This window comes from Antennarius striatus, chromosome 5 (assembly GCF_040054535.1).
Source record: "Antennarius striatus isolate MH-2024 chromosome 5, ASM4005453v1, whole genome shotgun sequence".
NCBI classification, from domain to species: Eukaryota; Metazoa; Chordata; class Actinopteri; order Lophiiformes; family Antennariidae; genus Antennarius; species Antennarius striatus.
Genome location: NC_090780.1, coordinates 23,676,139 through 23,689,400, shown reverse-complemented (window position 1 = coordinate 23,689,400; position 13,262 = coordinate 23,676,139). Strand labels below are relative to the sequence as shown.

Here is a 13,262-nt window from a genome sequence, read left to right as displayed (position 1 = left end):
TGTGAATGCACTTCTGTCATTTCCCCCCCAGTCTCCATTCCTTTTCAACACATTTAGTTTAACAAGTAAGTGAAAATTTGGGATTAGTTGGATAAAAACATCGAGGTTATTTCAATCGGAATTTGTGTTTTCAGACTCAAAGTGAATCACAAAAAAATCAATCAAATATAATGAAATATATGTTAAGAATTAAATTATAATAATAATAATAATATATACCCTAGAATTACCCCTCAAAACGACGCTTGGTGCTCGGCCAACACGCCCGGCTTCCCTCCTGACTGCGGTGGGGGGGTCTGAACGACAGCTCGCCATGTTTGTCTGCGGCCCCTGAGGTTGCTGCTAAAAATAGATCCCAGCTTTAAGGGCCACATCATCATGACAGCATGGAAACGACAGCATGCTGCTGTGAGGAGCTGAGGGGTAAATGTCCTCTACGTTACCCGTCTGTACAGACTGTTGTTTAGTTGTTGTTTATCAAAGAGTTGTTTGTGTTAGTGATGACAGGAAGTCAATCAATCAGTCAGTTTTAACCAAGTTCTCTCTCAGGCAGCTTCATGGCCTCCCAGTTTATTAAGTATTTAGCTGTGGATGAGGATATTGCGCCACCAAGAGGCTTTCTCGTGTCATTACAATGCAGTAATGTGACGTTCAGAGACTGCTGGGGAAACGAGAAATTCTGACAATAACACAAAAAAATTGTCTACAGTATTTATTTTTCTGTTTATTTGTTTTTTATTGTTGGTGTTGAGCTTAGACTATATTGCTGACTAAAATACTAAAATTACGTGGTAGAACGTCCGGAATTTTAGACGTTAACGAAAATGTTATTACAAAGTTTTCTAGATCAGAAAAAATAAATACTACGTCAGACTAAAGGTCACTTTCTGTAAATTTGTTGGATAATAGGAAAAAAAAACATTATATAACTTCATGTTTTCCTTTATTAGTATTTAAGTGAGCTGTCTGATACAGTATAAAATATTAAATCAGACTATTAACATGTGTTTACGTGGATATTATTATTTACGATGGTCGTGAAGACGCTACGTAGTTATCTGTGACGTCATCCGCTTGCGACAGAAACGGGTGAAAGGTTTGCCGCTTGCTTATTTACTACTATGGTTATGTAGTACTAGTACCATACTATGGGGAAGACATAACCCGCCCTATTCCACCTCTGATTGGTTTACTCTGAAAGATTAGCAAAATTAGCAAATCAACGAACCGATACTGTTACGTCACTCACATACAGCAGCCAATCAGAGGAAGAGCAGCAGAACCCAAGCCCTCACCGTAGTAGGCTTCGACATTCGCTATTCAGCTCGCTGTCGGTAACATCCTGGAAAGCGAACACAAGAAGTAGATTTAAAATCCGTTCCGGAAGCAGTGATGAATGTCAACAGATTTCTGGTGTTGTCTAAATCTGTTCACGCCGGGAAGCGGCTGCTCGCCTGTACCGTGAGGGATGCCGGGAAAGAAGTTTTACGTCTCCAGCAGCGGAGGTCCATCAAGACACATACAAGGAACCTAGCGTACGCTAAAGATCTGTTCCTGGGTCAGCTTAACAAGGTAATACGGATTCTAAACGTCACACCCGCGGGTGTTGATGGGCTTCCGTGACCTGACGTGACCCTGAATCACGTGGGTCACCCCGAGACGCTTCACCCTACACCTGCCACACCCAAACAGGAGAACATCTCCAACCTCATTTCCCAATTTAAATATGAGGTTAAAAACTTGTAGATGGAAGTGACTCGAATCTGAAGGAAAAAGATCAGCTTTTATTTGTTTTTCCGTATCTTTCTTCTCTCTCTCTCCAACAGGCGGAGGTCTTCCCTTATCCAGAAATAGGAAATGAAGAACTGGAGGTGCTCAACCAGCTCGTGGCGCCGGTGGAGAAATTCTTCAACGAGGAAGGTGAATCTGGGAATTTCAGGGTAAGGTTGAGCATTAATAACGTAAACTGACGATAAACGTCTGATTTGTTTCCGACGTTCATCAGTCGATTCGACAAAGATCGACCGGGAAGCCCACATCCCTGCGGACACGCTAAATGGGCTGAAGGAGCTCGGCCTCTTTGGGATCATGGTTCCTGAGGAGTACGGTGAGACGACCGTTCACAGCTTCTTCTTCTTCTCGTCCCACCGCCGTTCTCACGGCTTGACGTTGGGTTTTGGTTCTCGTCCCAAGGGGGTCTCGGCCTGACGAACACCATGTACGCCAGATTAGCAGAGGTCATCTCCTTGGACGCTTCCATCGCCGTAACGCTGGCTGCTCATCAAGCCATAGGACTGAAGGTAAAGACGCCGCTTTCATCGCGCGTTACTCTACGATCACTATTGAGGCGACGCCTCCAACGTCTGTTTGGTGTTTCAGGGGATTCTGATCGCAGGAAATGAAGCCCAGAAGCAGAAGTATCTCCCCAAACTGGCCTCAGGAGAACACGTCGCAGCTTTTTGTCTGACGGAGCCTGGAAGGTAAACGGTTCGATGTCAAGTTTTATCATTGCGATTTTAATTATTTCTTCTTCTACCTTCATTTAAAGTCTCTGAGATTAAAAAATCAATCTGACCGCTGTAGGATGTTAACGGATCCATGGTGGTTTTTCGGTTTTATTCATTTCTTTTGAACTAATTTCAGCGGAAGCGACGCTGCCTCCATCCAGACCCGCGCCACTCTGTCGGAAGACGGGAAACATTACCTGCTCAACGGCACAAAGGTGAGTGACAAACTCACATCCTAAAATCACCTTTGCTTTAAAGTTGAACTTGAAACTTCTCTCTGTCCCAATCCTCAGTTTTGGATTTCAAACGGCGGCTTTGCGGATGTCATGACGGTGTTCGCCCGGACAGAGGTGGAAGTAGACGGAGTGAAGAAAGACAAGATCTCTGCTTTCATTGTGGAGAGGGCGTTTGGGGGCGTCACCAGTGGCAAGCCTGAGGACAAACTGGGAATCCGGGGGTCCAACAGTGAGTCACGTGGGCTCGGGTGTCTCTGTCTCTTTGGATCCCGTTTCATTTGGGGTTTTTGACTCTTCCAGCTTGCGAGGTGTCCTTTGACAACGTCCCGGTGCCGGTGGAGAACGTCCTTGGAGAAGTCGGCGGTGGATTCAAGGTGGGATTCCCGCCGTGGAACAGGACTTCTCTCTGGTTGGGTTGTTTCTCACAACAGCAAACCTTCTCTCTTTGTCTCGCTTTGGACAGATCGCCATGAACATCCTGAACTCAGGGCGGTTCAGCATGGGCAGCTCCTCCGCCGGGATGATTAAGAAACTGATTGGTAAAATAAAAAACCTGAATGATCAGTTGCATCTGATTCTTAAAATATCTTGATCTTGACATCAACTCTCTGTCTGTCTGTAGCATTGACGTCCGAGTACGCCGCAACCAGGAAGCAGTTCGACAAAAGACTGTCGGAGTTCGGGATGATTCAGGTACGGGCGACTGTCCCCGTTTGGATAATGAGCCGTTATAATACCGGTCAGAGAAGAACGAACGAGTCGTGTCTCTGTCGTAGGACAAGTTTGCCCTGATGGCTCTAAATGCCTTCGTGATGGAGAGCATGGCCTACCTGACGGCAGGGATGATGGACAGACCGGGGTTCCCAGACTGTTCCCTGGAGGCCGCCATGGTGAAGGTTCGATAGCGTGTTGGGTTTAAGCGTCGTTCATGCGGAACGTTCCTCCCAGTGGGTGTCCTCTGGATTCTGTTCAGGTGTTCAGCTCAGAGGGAGGCTGGATCTGCGTCAGCGAAGCGCTTCAGGTCCTGGGAGGACTGGGATACACCAAGGACTACCCCTACGAGCGCTACGTCAGGGACTGTCGCATCCTGCCCATCTTTGAGGTACTGGAGCGTCGTGAAGCGGTGGCGCCGATGATTCTTAGAAAGAACTGGAGAACTAGTGAATTTTTACTGTTTGGAGTCAAAAAATCTTCAATGTGTGGCAAATTTAGATTCTTTTGGATCATTGGATAATGTAATGCAGTCAGTTTAGTCGAAAGGCAACTAGGGGGCGCATTTGTGTTTGCGGTTGAAACGTCACAATGAAACTTTTGAAAAAAATGATTTAGATTTCAGTTTCATATACAAAACAATCTCTATCCACATTATTTACTCATCAATTTGAAACCGATTACATGCTATTAGTTCATTCTGCTGTTGTTGTTGTTTTTTCAGGGAACCAATGAAATCCTGAGGATGTACATCGCTCTCACCGGAATGCAGTACGCTGGCAAAATCCTCACAGGCAGAATAAAGTGAGTCGTAGTCGTTTTACACCCATCAGGACAAATCCATCCACGTGTTTGCAGTTGTCAATAAGTAAATTTGAGAGAAAAATAGATTTGAGAAAAACAGTCACTGTTAAAGTTTCATTTGCTCTGCTTTCAGAGAAATAAAGAAAGGAAATATCGGCTTGGCTTTAAGCGTGTTTAAGAATAAAGTTTGGACTTCAGTCAGTCCAAAGAACCACGGCCTGACGGGAAACAAGGCCGTGGTGCATCCCAGCTTGGCGGTAAGAAGTTTAAACCATCAGCTAACTTTCAGAACAGATTCGATCACCTCGTTCTCTCTGAATTGAGGACATCTTTCCTTGATGCTCAGTTATTTTCCGCTTGCAGGACAGCGCAAAAAACCTGGAATTAAACGTCACCCATTTTGGAACGACGGTGGAGAGCCTGCTGTACAGATTTGGAAAGGTAACAATTGATTTCACACTCTGGAAAACCAGATGTAGGATTTTCCCATTCAGTTTAATTTCCATGCAACCAAATTGTGATTAGTCCTAAAGACTCAGGCCTTGGTTTGTTTGGTCCATCTCCCCGTCGGTGCTCACGAGGTGCCGGCGGTCTGTCGGACAGCTGCTCGCGATCCCTCCTTCTTTGCGTGACTGTGGTTTTGTAATCATGGCTTTCTCAAACAAGCCATAAATCTCCTGGACGCAGCTCTGCTCCCCAAAATCCTTACTTCCTGCATCATTTGACGTCATTTTGATCCGACGCATTACGAGAATCCTCCTGAGGCTTTCATCTGTCTGCATCCTGCCTGAGATCGTTTAAGTTCGGAATGCTTCGAGTAAATTTAGCTTTAATTGTCCACAATTTATGTGAGCAGCTTCTTATTTTCTTTTTAATCTATTAAAGGTCAGATCAGGGACGGGCGATGTTTTCAGGAGATCTTGTTGGTAGAATCTTAACAGCATCAGAGAAGAATGATAACATGATGACGCTCTAATAAATCAGTGTCTAATCGATCGATTCTTTCAAATAGTTTTGTGCAGTGACGTCTTATTGATCAGTCGATCTGGGTCTGATCGATCTGATCGCCTTTTCCACACATGGTTAGAAAACATTTTTCACACTTTAATTCAGATCAATTTCCCCCCCTTTTTATTTTGCTGGATTGGGTAGAAATCGTAGAAACACAGATGTTTATCACACACGATGGAGACTTTGATTATACAGTAACCATTAATCACCGTGTCGACAAGGCACCGGAAAACAAATGACAACAGTATTCAGAAAGATTTAGAATTTCCAGAAGAAGAGCATTCCATTTGTCCCAACCCAGACACCGTAGGCTTCACTTGTCATCCTGGACGTGTCGAGTGTTTCTTCACAATAAAGATGCATTCTGTGACGTGTGACTCATATTTTTTAGACCATCGTGGACGAACAGCTCATCCTGAAGAAAGTAGCAGACATTTTGATCAACATTTACGCCATGACGGCTGTCATATCCAGAGCGAGTCGCTCCATCAGCATCGGCCTGAAGAATCACGACCACGAGGTGAGGGGCGGGGGGCGCCGTCTGCCGGGAGTGATCCCGCTCATCCCGATTCCGTGTCTGAGGATTGGAACACACATCAGTTCACACACGTCCATCAGACGTGTCGACATTTGTGATGGATTCATTTCGCTTTTGATGAACTATTTCCCCCCTTCTGCCTCAAATTACGTTCTCATTTCTGTGTTTCAGTTCATGTCTGCATGTTTTGATGAATGGGTCTTCGTTTTGTTTTTTTTTCAGGTGCTGCTCGCAAACACTTTCTGCACCCAGGCGTTCTTCAAGAACAACTACATGATTATCCAGTTGGAAAAACGTAAGTACAACACAAAACGCTAATTGAGAACATCTGAAGAACAAAAGACTTGCATGTGTTGCAGAATTTCCCGGCCAAGTCCCGCATACCGACACCTGAACCCCCGCAGCTTTTAATTTCCACACGGTGTGCTTTTATTTGAACTTCCGGCGTGTATTCTGCGGTATCTTGACAGATCGGAATGTTGCGTGTTTGCGTTTCACGCATGTTGATTCATTTGCATTTCAATCTGCTCCAGACTCTCCCGAGAACAACGACGCCAACATCACGAAGATCGCCAAGCAGGTCCTGGAGAAACGAGCCTACATCTGCTCCCACCCCCTGGAGAGAACGTTCTGAGCTCTGCTCTGATTGGACGGTGTTAATACCTCACAGCTCCTGTGATTGGTTTCACTGGTGCTGACCTTGATGTACGTTTGATTAATAAGTTAAGATTCATGATTGTTGCTATATCGCTGAGATCTTTAGATAAAGTCTGACTTCTTTTATCTGGAGTTTAGCCAAGGATTTTTGCCTGACTGACACGAGGAGTTGTGTTCATCTGGTTTTCAACGTGTTCCTGAAAGGCTGTTTGTCGTTCTGTTGCGTTCGTACTTCTGAAAAGCGAAGATGTTCTTCTCCTCGTCGGTCAGAGGCAGGGCGGTCCGTTTGTACAGTAACGATCTTTGCTTAGTGAAGCTGCTGAAGGAAGCACCAGAACAGAAAAATAGACGAAAACCTTTGATTAGCTTCTGGTTCATCGTTTGTTCCTTTATGAATAAAAAAAAAGGAATAAACTGACTGACGGGTAGCGGTGCTTGTTGTACATGGAGGCGTGTCTGGGGATGACGTTCTTGCTGCCGAGGCTGCAGTTCGGGCAGTCGCCTGGCGCCAGAGCCACGCCCTTCTGTTTCTCCGCTTCCTCCTCACCGAGGTTCAGCACAGACAGGTGAGGCAGAGGCTGCAATGCAACAAACAGCTGGTAAAGGTATTGAAGATTTTGCATTTTAGATTAAAGATTTTATGGACAGATTAAGGGGATTCACTTCATCGGCAGTTCCTTACCCGGAACACAAAATCCCAAACGTTGTGTGAAACAAACGCCGTACCTTCAGCATCATGCCTGGTTTCCTCAGCGAATACTTCTTGGGTTCGTCCTTCAGTATGTCCTGAATCCTCTCACAGTTTCCTCCCATGTGACACTTGAACTCTGGGAAGGCGCCGTCGCCTGGCGGCTTGACGGTCCCACCAGAAAGCAGCTTCTTCAGCCAACGACCGGATCGCTCGGCAGCCGCCTCCAGCTGCTCCCGCCGCAGCAGTTCTCCTGAGCATCAACAACACGCCCACTTGAATCCGGTGACCCGGTCGGGTTTTTTTTACGCTCACGCTCTTCATTTTCGTGCTAAAGCATCGATATCACCTCACTGGCCGGCTCACAACAGGAAATGCAACAGGTCCTCTTGGGCAGATCAATTCTCCAGCGTGGGAGTGTTTAAAGAGCAGGAAAAAAGAAGGATTCTGGCTCAACTCGTCGCCATCTGGGGCTTCACTTGGAACATATCAATATTTGCCTTAAGCACTGAGAAAACGTTCAGAACCCTGACAGTTAAAGGGAAAAATGCTCTCTTGGAGACTGTAGGACTGTTGAATTTCACGCTATTGAATCCAAGACGCACTCTTTCTCCCCACTGAAGATGGAGAGGACACCTATCATCTAATATATCTCCTTATCACTCCCAAAAAATTAAATCTTTGCATAGATTGGGGAGTGACAATATTAATTTGACACTCTGAACCAATGTATGTACATTTATAACGTGCCTCTAGTCGTTCTTCACTTCCTGACATTGAGCTGAGCTCAGCAGAGAGGTTTGAGGAGTGACGATATTAACTTAATGAGGCCTTAGTTCTGATACCAGCCTGATTTTAAATGTTTTTCACGGAGCGAGATGTATATTACCACACTCGTAATATGCATTTACAGTGTTTACTACACATGTTTACAGTCTAGTAAACGCTGTAGATCCCTCCCCACGTTTGCATAGAGTCTTTCTTCTGCGTCAAACAGAGGCATCGTCGATTTAATTTTGTACTTAAACCCTTCTCTGACACGGCGTGAATCTATTAATTAGATGTCGTCCCAAAGGGAAGCATTGAATTAGGGTTTTGATCGTGTGAAGGATCGCAGACATCTTGGTAAAACTCCTACCGAAGAATAATAGACGTAAAAAAGAAGTCGTGGGACAGTGAGGTCTGAAAAGAAAACCGAGAACTGTAAATAGAATAAAGATGTTCTGCCGTCGTGAATGTTTACAGACGTTTTAAGGGCTTTGTAGTGGTTTTAGTTGATTGGCTCCATTTGCTGCTGTTTATTTCTGGAACTGAGGGAACATCATTCACTGGATCTCATGCATCCAAATCAGTTTGGGGTTCTCTACTTTCTTTTTATTTAATTTTGAGTGAACCAACATTCCAAGCTATGGAGACTGACTCCGGGTGGAATGAATGACCAACAGGTCAGTCGGATCCCTCCTCCTTAAACTGCTCTCTCAAATTAACAGATGTTTTCCCTCTTGAAGTCGTGTCCAGTCCTGTTGGGATTTCTTTTGAGCAACTTCTGATAAAAAGGAACCCACTCTGATCATTCCTAATCCCATCCATCCATCTCCACCTCCAGCTCTGCCTCCTGTCTTCTACCCTTCTACACAAAATCCCTCCTTCTCAGCTACACCTCAGGACTCATCCGTGGATGATAAGTTACATCCACTCAATCCTTTTGTAATGTTGTGCAGCGATGAGAACTAGAACCAATGGAAGACGTCATTCCTCACCACCTGTCAAGTGAAAGCTACACCTCACTTTGCGACATTATGGATTACTGACACAGCTGTTGGTAGAAAGAGTGTCTTCCTCATGATGGGTGACTAAAGGCCACGAAGTCTTACAGTCTAGAAGAGAAGCAAACATTCAAATGAAATGTGGAGCAGGATTTTGTTTCAAGGCCTACCAGCCAGGTGGATGGTGATGGGACTTGGGCTGAAGAAATCTGGAGGTTTGCTGTAGATGTTAAAGTCCTGGTGGTGCTCGCTCGAGGGCCTCATGTCGCGTGAAAGTGTGGGTTTCAATACGTTGGCGTGAAGGATGTTCTCTCTCCATGGCTGGAAGCACAGTGGGTAGGATTGACGTCAACTTAAATGGATAGCTTGGAAGAGAGCAGCGAGGTTAATGCTGTTAGTCATGTCATATTATACCCCAACTTTCAAAGAGAAAGAGGATCTGCGGAGTAAACGGCAGCGAAAATATGATCCCTAAACTGCGATTCGTGGGAATCCCATTAAAAACCAATTCCAGTGAAACCCCACATGACTGGACGACGAGTGACGTCACCTTCCTCAGCTCCTCCACACGAGCCCTGTCCGGGTGTTTGGGGTGCATTTTGGACTCGTCAGTGGTTATACTGGTGGACCAAACTGGAGAGGCAGCAGTGGAATCAGAGGTTTCTCCTGAAGTCATACTCCCTGTTGCCACTGTAGCGCCGTGATACTGCTGACTGTAGGTGAACCTCCGCCCTGGAAACTACAGGTAAAACCAGAGTTAACATAAGACAGTTCAGCTTCTCGGGTACAATAAGAACCAAGCTAAAAGTTGCTCTTCCCCCGATTTCCAGAAGTGTCAACAAGGTGTCACAATGTCTGCCCTTTGGTTAAAAAAAAATCATGTATTAGTTCTTTATCCATATCTACTACAAAATTAAACTATTCCATCTTAAACTGCTGCTCCTTCTAAGATTCAAAAATCTTACAACCTGTGACAATACTCACAAAATCTCAGGAAGAGCCACTTCTAACTGTATCTATAATTCTCTACATCCTGTCCTGTATTTCAATCAAACCTTGGCCATCTCTTTACGGAGCAGCTCCTTGGTGAGTTCTTTGGAGTTGAAGGTCTGAATGCTGTAGTTGTGCACCGGCCTGGCTCCAGACGGCTCTTTCCACAATGCGGCGGCAGTTTCTGCCTTCTTTAACTGTTCACTTTCCTCTTTCACCTTTCTCATATTGTCCTGGAAGATATTCCTCACGTATCACTTGTTTTTTTAGTAAGACAGATTCTACTCAGATTCATTTAAAGCCCAAACCTGAACAAAGTCTTTGCAGTCCTGATGCTGCAGCTGCTTCATGTACTTTCTGTTGTGTGCATCAAGCGGTGCATGTCGTTTCATCCGGCTGGGTACACCGGGTTTATCCACCTCCATGTCTGAACTGAGGTTTTCCTCCCACGGCTCAGCGCCATATTCCTTTTTCATGCTGAGAACCATGTCGGCCGAGGGGAAGAGGTCGTACTGAACTGCATCTCGGAGTCGGCTCACATGACGCAGCCGGCTCAACCTCGGGGAAACAGAAGTGTTTTTCAGAATGATTTTGTCTATATCATGTACCAAACTCATGATGACCCAGGCCTGGTCAGAGAAGGGCAGTTAGGTTCAGATCTATAATCCAGGCAGTATGGAGGATAAAAATATAAATTTGAAGGGTGTTTAAATGTTTTCAGTCACAGTATGGATGAAAAATGGATTTTCATTCACATTATGGGCTATCACTAAGTAATATAGCTCAATTCAGTGTGACACAGAACCACATAAAGTAATCTCACCATGCACCAATCGACAGCTTATACAGGAAGTTGTTCTGACATTGTTTTGAATCCCCAACAGATGCTATTTTAGAAGTCTTAGTAAAACCTGTAGATCATTGTACTTTCCTTTCAACGGGTACCTCCACAGAGCTTGGAGGCAGGATTGGGGCACCTTCCCCCTAACGTAGACCAGAGGTTGCTTCACGATGGCCTCTAGTGGCTCGGATAAGTAGATGGGACTAAGGCCCACAAGTAATGAGTCGTAAATGCGCTTGAAGAATCCCAGGTTGGAGTTGTAGAGGACGACCACCTGCTCTCTCTTACTCCCACTTAGCCTGTGAAACATCAGACTGCAGGATTGTCATTGGAATTTAAACACACTATGTAAGCATAGAGCGCAGCTGCAAACTGTTAGCACAGCTGATAGGGCAAGAAAATACACGGTCTTACTTCATAGGAACGGCTTCCCAAAGTGTCTTTACTGCTTTGTGTTTAAGCCCTTCGAGTACAAATATGTTTGTCCTCTTGTCCAGGATGTGGAACCCCGTAACGAAATCCAGATCCTTGTTCTCATCCTGCTCAAAATTCATTATGTAATTTGAGAGGGCTCGCTCTATATTTTCCGGTGAGTTTGATCTCAAATGGAAAGCCGATGCATTGATCCTGAGGATTTCTGACCTAAGCTTGGCCATTGCAGCGACGTTGTTGTAATCAAAAAGGTAGATGATGCGACCAAACGGACCATCAAGGAACTCTGTTTCAGAGCTTATGTTCTTCATCCTGAGGGGACAAGTTATCTCAACCTTCACTTTGAGTTGAGAGCTGGCAACAAAATAATGACCTTGTGGTATTGGCTCCCTGCTAGCTGCTATATCTGTCATTTCATTGTTCCATGAGCGTCGTCGCCCGCCCGGCAAAGGAGGCGGAGGGCAACATTTGATCGGTAAACGCATCTTTAGGCTTTTCTTCCCGAGTAGCAGCTCAGAAAGATTCAACCTAGCAATGCCGTGGTAGTTAAAGACTTTCGTCTTGTGTCTCAGATGTGTCACATCGTACAGAATGTCATCATCTACCCCCGCAGCCAATTTTTTTGGGGTTTTTTCCTTTTCTTGCAAGTTCCTGTCACGATCATGAACCTCTATCTCCAGAGGTGGACCAGAGAGGAATTCTTGGAGCTCTTCTGGGCGCATCAATCCGGCCATGATCACATTCACATCTCTGAAGTAGATGTTCGTATCATGCTTGTGATAGTTTGTCCTGTGCACACTCAAGTTATGGAACTTGTATTGACAATATGCAGGCAAGCAGTTTTCCTGGGAGGACAGAAATGTAAATATCACATACCATTACTGAACATTAAGGCTATCATCTTGGATTGAGTCACACCTGTAGAGTTTGGAAAGGGACCGGGGACGAAGGCAGTGAGGTCGCTGATACGATTGTGATGACCAGTGGATTGAGTTCCTCTTTCAGTTGGTCTGACATTAGTGGTCTGTCCAGAGAGATGCTACACATGACCTCAAACACACCAGATGAACCGACTGGGATACGTTCAATCAACAGAGTCTCACCTGTAGGAGAAGAAAAGGCAATCATAGACTTCATTCTTGGTTCAAATCATGTTGAACCCTTAAATCTTTGGATCTTTTTTTTAGCTTTGCCGATGGTGAGGCTTGATGGGTTTCTGAAGGCTTGATGGTGAGGCTTGATGGGTTTCTGAAATATCTCAAATTCATTGAATTGATCCTCAAGAAATTCAAAGTAAGCCACAGATTAAATTTTGTTAACTGGAATTGCCATAAAATTTAGTAAACTTCCCCTTTTGACATTACCGCCAAACACAGGTTGACATCTTAGGCAAAAATAACTCAGTCTAATTCATACCTAAAACAAATTTTAGGTACTAAAATGGGTATTTTAGGTATTTACACTGCTGTCTGAAGTCTCAACCACGAGATATGACCACATGGAGTCGTAACAAGATGTTGTTTTGTTTGAAGTGGCGCCACAGAACATCAAGAAAAACTGTTATAGAGAGGGAGAATTAAATGTTGCCTCACCAGCCAACAAGCAAATGGGATTAACTTCAACTGACACACCATCGTCGCCCAGGTCAGCAGCATTGGTATGTTTTTGAAATCCTGTTTTAGTGAGAAGAACCAAGTCATCCTCTATAAATTGGTGAAGATTGTTGCTGTGTAAAAGGGTAAAAATAGATTTACCGGTTTCATGGCCAGCTTCCGGACTGGAATTTAACGCCGAGTCATTTTGATTCCTTTTCTTTGACTTCTTTTCACATAAGCTTCTCATTTTCTTTATCATAGTCTTGACATCGCCTTTGAGAAAACACACGTTCCATTACATCATGTAATACGGTAGGTGTTATGTTTGGGTCGATGCTCACCACAGGTGTCTGCTGGATCTTCAGGCTGGTCCTGGGGTGCTCTGAAGGCCTTCAGCCTTTCGTAGCGAGCCAGGCTGGACAGCTTGTCCTTACTGTTACATATCTGGAGCTTGATCTTCTCTTGAGGAAGGCGACTGATTAACAT

At 44.8% G+C, this 13,262-nt stretch overlaps 3 protein-coding genes across 3 annotated transcripts; 1 reads left to right on the top strand and 2 right to left on the bottom strand.

Annotated features, from left to right (window-relative positions):
- Window positions 1-1,298: 1,298 nt before the first annotated feature.
- Window positions 1,299-6,596, top strand: acad9 (acyl-CoA dehydrogenase family, member 9). The gene is made up of 18 exons (XM_068316331.1): window positions 1,299-1,572; window positions 1,827-1,920; window positions 2,006-2,107; window positions 2,194-2,300; window positions 2,380-2,480; window positions 2,644-2,722; window positions 2,801-2,972; window positions 3,044-3,117; window positions 3,207-3,282; window positions 3,366-3,436; window positions 3,520-3,639; window positions 3,717-3,845; window positions 4,179-4,258; window positions 4,392-4,515; window positions 4,622-4,699; window positions 5,661-5,789; window positions 6,030-6,102; window positions 6,341-6,596. Exons 1-18 carry the CDS (start codon window positions 1,393-1,395, stop codon window positions 6,439-6,441), a joined length of 1,890 nt encoding a protein of 629 aa, XP_068172432.1. The 5' UTR covers window positions 1,299-1,392; the 3' UTR covers window positions 6,442-6,596.
- Window positions 5,719-10,525, bottom strand: LOC137595954 (uncharacterized). Its single transcript, XM_068316332.1, has 8 exons — window positions 10,217-10,525; window positions 9,974-10,141; window positions 9,469-9,657; window positions 9,089-9,239; window positions 7,191-7,405; window positions 6,888-7,042; window positions 6,697-6,780; window positions 5,719-5,846 (listed from the first exon to the last, which is right to left on the bottom strand). Exons 1-8 carry the CDS (start codon window positions 10,523-10,525, stop codon window positions 5,777-5,779), a joined length of 1,341 nt encoding a protein of 446 aa, XP_068172433.1. The 3' UTR covers window positions 5,719-5,776.
- A 270-nt stretch (window positions 10,526-10,795) lies between these two features.
- On the bottom strand, window positions 10,796-13,262 carry cfap92 (cilia and flagella associated protein 92 (putative)). Its single transcript, XM_068315824.1, has 4 exons — window positions 13,118-13,262; window positions 12,100-12,284; window positions 11,164-12,026; window positions 10,796-11,048 (listed from the first exon to the last, which is right to left on the bottom strand). Exons 1-4 carry the CDS (start codon window positions 13,260-13,262, stop codon window positions 10,796-10,798), a joined length of 1,446 nt encoding a protein of 481 aa, XP_068171925.1.

Bases quoted from the DNA above. Each gene is read 5' to 3' on its own strand.
- cfap92 (XM_068315824.1), bottom strand. From the start codon at position 13,262: ATGTTAATCAGTCGCCTTCCTCAAGAGAAGATCAAGCTCCAGATATGT. The intron at 12,027-12,099 runs GTGTGACTCAAT...CTGTCCTCCCAG, and splicing joins TCCCTTTCCAAACTCTACAG to GAAAACTGCTTGCCTGCATA. The intron at 11,049-11,163 runs GTAAGACCGTGT...GATGTTTCACAG, and splicing joins TGGGAAGCCGTTCCTATGAA to GCTAAGTGGGAGTAAGAGAG.
- acad9 (XM_068316331.1), top strand. From the start codon at position 1,393: ATGAATGTCAACAGATTTCTGGTGTTGTCTAAATCTGTTCACGCCGGG. The intron at 4,259-4,391 runs GTGAGTCGTAGT...CTCTGCTTTCAG, and splicing joins ATCCTCACAGGCAGAATAAA to AGAAATAAAGAAAGGAAATA. The intron at 5,790-6,029 runs GTGAGGGGCGGG...TTTTTTTTTCAG, and splicing joins TGAAGAATCACGACCACGAG to GTGCTGCTCGCAAACACTTT.
- LOC137595954 (XM_068316332.1), bottom strand. From the start codon at position 10,525: ATGAGTTTGGTACATGATATAGACAAAATCATTCTGAAAAACACTTCT. The intron at 9,658-9,973 runs GTTTGATTGAAA...TTTTACCTGTAG, and splicing joins TCCGTAAAGAGATGGCCAAG to TTTCCAGGGCGGAGGTTCAC. The intron at 9,240-9,468 runs GTGACGTCACTC...CTGTGCTTCCAG, and splicing joins GTGTGGAGGAGCTGAGGAAG to CCATGGAGAGAGAACATCCT.